We start from the raw sequence: 6,000 nt of genomic DNA on the forward strand, positions 1-6,000 counted from the left end.
GAAGATGGGCAACCCAAGGATTTCTTCTTGAGTTTTATTAAAGTCTGTTCATGAGATATTCTGGTGACTCTACAAACACGTGCACGTTTGTCTTTCTGTCGTTACAGGGACTTTGCATTGACTTCCATTCATTTTTCATTAATTTTCTATAGCTTAACCCTCACCCTTACTCTAAACCTAACCATTACCAGTACATACCTTACCCTAAACCTAACCTATCCTCAATTCACATCTTAGTCCTAAACCTAACCCCTAACCCACCAACAGCACTTGTTCTTATGGGTCCCAGGCTTTCAAACTTCGAGAAGGCTACAAGCTCGGTCCAGTGGTATGACCACAAAATATGGCTGTTTGGAATCACCAGTGACATGTACCAGCAGAATTATGAAGGAAGACATGGAAATTTAAGCAGAGTCTGCCTGACCCAAAAATAATCATATTATCTGAATTTGGCTTCCCCACTCGGCCTTGAATTGACCAGCTATCTCAAAGTTCTCCTGGTTGTTCATGTGAACGAGAAGCGCCCCCCCCCCCCCCCACACACACACACACTATTGCTCCCCTCCTGAGGACATCTGTGGATCTGTGTCAGAGCTGAGCCGGCTGATAGACACTGTGCCATTTTTATCAGGACTATGGAACTTTCTGGCAGTGTCCACGGACAACTCACCACCTTCTTCAGCCTCATCATGCATAAATGTATTATGATGTCATCAGTATGTTGCTGTTTCATGTTCTGAGGTCATTTTTTTTGCAAATTTCACACTGTGTCCCGTCTAGGACACAGTGCAAGATTTGATTTTTTCTTTTTTTACACCTACACTCCCCCTCGTGTTTCTTTTTCCTTATCTGAAAAAAGGGCTGCGCCTCTTGAGGCCGGCAGCCTCAGTCACCTCCGTCTACTCATTTCTGTTTGTTATGTTTTTTTCGGAAGGGTTGTACTGAAATGTAATTTCGTTGTGCTTCGGTGCAATGACAAAGCTGATTCTGATTCATTGGGCCCCATAAGGAGCAGTTGGTCCTCACAACGTATTATGTGTTGGAAAAAATGGGCCTCACAAAGTAACAAATCCAAGGACACTGTCCCGCACACACAGAGACATAGATACCTTATCAGTTTCATCCGGTGACTTTAGCATTTATGGGTCAAAGACACTTTAAGCAGCAGCTGACATCTGAAGGACAGGCTACATTTGCCTGCTTTGTTTTACATGTGATCACTGATCTTCAAGTTTTCAGGCTACTTTTAAACAACTGAATAAAAAAGATGATTAAAAAAATGGTGTGTTGCATGCAGGGCACAAAGGTTGTTCCGAGTGCAGCTGCACGAGCTCATGCACACGCGCATCACTTAAAACCTCACTTTCACTACAATTTGAATTCTTGCAGACATTAGTTCAAGAAAATGATCACACCCCCTAACAAAATAAAGAAACAAACAAAAAATAAGAACAAGCAAACAACAAATGAGCTTGCAAAACGACTCGTGATGTTCAGCTGCTTCGTCGCTAAGCAGCAACGTTTCCGATCGTGTTGGCAGACACCGTGCAGGTGGAGGAGGAACACAACATTTTGTTCTGGATCCCCGAGACCCTCAGCAGCATTGCAAAGTGCTTTTTGGTGCTTTCAACCAGCAGGTGTGAACCGGTGAAAAAAATAATAAATAATACAGCAAATGTGCTCTAACAAGGCGTTTTATTACAACCACACCGAATCTAGCCACACAACTTCCATAGGTTATTATTTTAGATGCGAATTATTGGACATGATATGTCAGTTATGTGTGGGGATTTAGCCCAGCTCCCTCACAGGCTACTGGTGGCCACAAACACCAGTATTCCCCTGCACACACCAAACTCTCGACACTTGTCGCTCTATGTGGAGCGCCTGATGTTGAGAATACAAAAGCCTGACTAGGCTGTGGGACTGTGTGTTGTGGGGGTGTGTAAAGGTTTCAGCCTGACAGGAGAACAGCGGTAGTACAATGCATGCCTCTTGTCTGGGCAGAATGGAGCATGGGGCAGGGTGGAAACAGACAAACCCAGGGGAGCTGACCTCCTGATTTAGCCAGCCTCCTGCAGGAGGCAGCTGGGGCTTTCTGCTGAGTGGGCACATCTTGCAGGACAGGAAAAAGGGCTCCTGTGTCCTTTCAGGGGCCACGCTTTTATTTCATCCGTCCCTTGTTTTAACACATGCATTCACTCTAATAGACCTGTTCTGGTCTAACGTTTACACAGAAACATCACATCAACATAAAAACCTAACATGCCAGAGTTCTTTTGAAATATTTTTGGTTTGGTCAAACCTTGAAAATAATATTATGCAATGCCTTATACGTTACATGATCTTTTAGCAGTTATAGTATGTGTTTTGAATGATGGTCAGCTACCATCACAACAAATTTTAGCTCATTATCTGTAAAATTCACTGAGGTGTAGCCATTTTGTTAAAGCAAATATCAATTAGTTGTAGTTCCTATCTTAAATTGGGTTTGCTCCAAAAGTTAACCGGTTCCAGATATATGGCCAATAATTACTTTGTAAGAGTTTATTTCTTGCTCTGCTTTGTGGTTAATTAGATATTTTGTCAACAGACAAACAAGATTGACTATAAAAGACAATGCCAAGATTTTAAGTACAATTTTTGTGCAGTGTGTTGCACTCAAAGTATGTGTTGGAGACCATGCTCAGCTACTATCATCCCAATTTTTTTACTCAATATTGGTCAAAATGGTTATTATAGCTAGGCTTATCATGATAACAAATTTTGCTGGGCGATTAATTGTCTCAGAAATTATTGTGATAAACGATAATATTGTTTGAAATTTAACAATAATTAATTGTCAAATTTTAGAAAAAATGTAGATTTGTTTGGAGTAAATTACCTTTTATGACCAAATGATGGCAGTAAAAGACTGATCCAAATGATGGTTGAGCAGCGTGTCTCTTTAAGAGAAATGGGAAGGAGGGCCCTTGACATGACATGGGCTGACATGGTGACATGGTGGACACTTGGTGGTTTGAGCTCTTTAGCGTAGCATTTTTCACACAAAGCTTTTAATAAATAATTAGTAAACACGTTCTCAGCTTCTTTTTGCAGAGAAAAACAACTTTTTACACGAAGGGACGAGTTTCAATCGTGAATTTTGGAGCTTCGACAAGACGGAGGTTTATTCCCGAGGTCGGCCTGTTAGCTTAGCTCGTAGCTTCTCAGCTTTGTTGCTTTTAACGATCCAAAAATGCAATTTCTGGATGGTGAAAAACAGATTTTAAAGAGAAAAGTGAAAAAGAGGGGTCAGTGAAAAGCACCAGGGTTGAGCCATGTCTTCAGTAGAAAGAAAGACACGAAGAAACGATAAAGCCGATAAATGAAAGTGAGGCCGATAATTTTCATTCATCATGTGATTAATTGATTTATTGTTTATCGCGACAGGCCTAATTATAGCCGTCTTTGTTTTTTTCTATAACAGTTAACTAAAGTGGACAATTTTATTTGAGCTGACTTTAAACATTGGTAAGTTTTAGATGTGAACTCAGTAATTGTTTTCTGAATGTTTCATTAAAATCCATTAAATGTTTTTTTAAAATATTTTGCTAACAGACAGACTTGAGTTGAATCCAAAAGTTAATAGCAAAACGTTAAACACAGCTCTTGCACTATCAGGCAGTGCATTAAGTTTAAGTTGTGGATCAGTCTCTGCTACAGTCACACCCAAATACAGCTTAATGCACTTAAAATTTAGTCAGTTATAACCATTATTGTGTTTAATGAATTCTGCTGTTTTGAGGGGGCCATCTCGACTCATGTTGTCTTCAAAAACAAATAAGCTGTAGATGTTAATTTACTGATGATTTTCTGAAAGTTTCATCCAAATCCATTCAGTGGTTCACGAGATATTTTGATAATAAACTAGCATGCACGTTGCTCGGCCTGCACCTTAGATGGTGGGAGATATTTAGCTCTTTCTTTTGGAAACTCAACTCAGAAACCAGCATTAAAAAAAAAAAAGAAAATCTGCTTCTCTGGAGTGATCTTTCAGCACAGGGATGTGGAGTGGGTCTGCTTGTCCGGAACAGGAAGTGATGCAGAGCCACACAAAGACTGGATCGTGAGGAACTCCTCAGCAACAGGCAGCGGGCTTGTCGCTGTCCGCGGTGCTGAACCTGCAGCTCCTCAGCTGCTCCACATTCAGGAGACAAACTCAGGTTCTTATCGCCTGCCGCTGAAGGAGAAGGCAGAGAGATGATGTCTGTGTGGACTTTTGTCTGTGCTGTTAGCAAAATATCTCTCTTACGACTTGACAAATTTAAATGAAAGTCAATTATCATCTACAGCAAAGCATATAACACAATGGCTGCAACTCTGTCAATGTTATAGATACTGAGCTCAAATGTGGCGTTGCCTGATAGATAGAGGTTCAATTTAAAAACTTTACCATTAACAAAGCCAAGTCTATTGTTAGCAAAATATTTCATAAACCACTGGATGGATTTTAATGAAACTTTCAGAAAATAACTACTGGATGTACATCTGATTACATGTTGGGGTTATCTCTAATCAAGGTGGCCATCACAGGTAACCTGGAAACACAAAAGTGGCTACACTTTACTCCAAATGTGGTAATGTTCATGTGGTAGTAGCTGAGAGTCATCCTCAGCAACATTGTGGCTGCATGTGGGGCCATCATCAATTCAAACTTTGTCCAAAAATGTGCAAAAGTTCAAGAAATGCCTTCATTCATCAAAGTTTCTGTTGTTTTGGTAGAAAACAGAAATCTTTAGAGAGCAAAGGATCTCAGTGACATGAATGCTCAGTGCAGGATGGACACATCAAACATATCAAGTCCCTGCTTTTAATAAAAACATGATGTATCAAGTTGCAGCAGAAGCCATTTTCACTTGATGTCCACGAGGACTCTCAGTCACTAATCTCAAGTTTCTGTGCAAAGACGCCCCCACACACCCCAATGGACGCTCGACGTGTGTCAGACAACGTGTGAGACTGAAAAGCACTCATCAGGAGTGAGAAATGCATCAGGAGGACACGCACTTCCCCGTTGCCATAGCGGCGGTTCGGGTGGACGCGGCCTGACTCTTAAACAGGACCCCCACTGTGGGGATGCTATTTTCTTCTGTTGTCAACACTTGATGACATCCGCTCCCTCCTGTCACTTTTGAAGCCTCCCCCCTTCCCCACCATCCCGAGGCGGCTCTAATTAAGAAGCCCCCCTAAGAAGGCTGATTTGGTTGTTCCAGAGCCCGCGGGGATTAATGACACTATTTTGAAGTTATGAACCATTAGGCGCTGTAGTGGCAATTGTAATCAACATTAAATACATGCAATCAGATCTGAGCAGACAATAGTTCTGGAAGAGATGGAGGGGGTGGGGGTGGTGGAACATGATGAACTTTTCAAAGCAAAGTTGGAGTTATTCAGAGCTGATTCTCCTCCGTGAGGGGTCCCATCCTGCGCCATGGAAACTTTCTTTGATAATAATCTCATCACGCGTCACTTGAGAAGCCCCGCTGGGGGAACTGTACAACTTTTAGGATATCAGAAATCAATGAGGTTACCCATTACTGCAATGGACAGAGGAAGTCGAAAGTGTTGATTTTGAGCTGTTGCTCATTAAATCCCTCTGCTTCAAGTCAATAAAACTCCTAAAACAACTCCAAACGTCACGACGGGAAGTCAAGTTGCGCTTCTGAGCAACACACATTTGTTCCCCACTCCTAATGTGAAGCGACACGACATGCAACACGATGCACGTCTGCTCTTTGCCTCCATCAGCTCTATGCCAGTGTTATCAGACACGAGATAAGAGCACGAGACCTGAACAGATTTCTTACCAAATCTTAAAACGTGCGGCATCCCGCGAGTGGAACCAAGAAGCAGCAGCAGAAGAAGCGGGATCAGCCTGAGGTTGGACCTGGAAACGAGACTGGTTATCATCAGATGATGGGAGGTAATCTTCATGTTGTTTAAAAAAAAAAAAAAAAA

General features: G+C 41.8%; 1 protein-coding gene across 1 annotated transcript in view; it reads right to left on the bottom strand.

The window, feature by feature from the left end:
• The window catches only part of LOC119417917 (glutamate receptor ionotropic, kainate 2), a 45,692-nt gene extending 39,745 nt beyond the window's left edge, over positions 1 to 5,947 (bottom strand). The window contains exon 1 of the mRNA XM_037685166.1: positions 5,850 to 5,947. Within this exon, the coding sequence (XP_037541094.1) occupies positions 5,850 to 5,871 (22 nt within the window). The 5' untranslated portion in view covers positions 5,872 to 5,947. The remainder of the gene's footprint in view (positions 1 to 5,849) is intronic.
• Positions 5,948 to 6,000: the final 53 nt, after the last annotated feature.

This window comes from Nematolebias whitei, chromosome 12 (assembly GCF_014905685.2).
Source record: "Nematolebias whitei isolate Nwh7 chromosome 12, NemWhi1, whole genome shotgun sequence".
Classification (NCBI taxonomy): domain Eukaryota; kingdom Metazoa; phylum Chordata; class Actinopteri; order Cyprinodontiformes; family Rivulidae; genus Nematolebias; species Nematolebias whitei.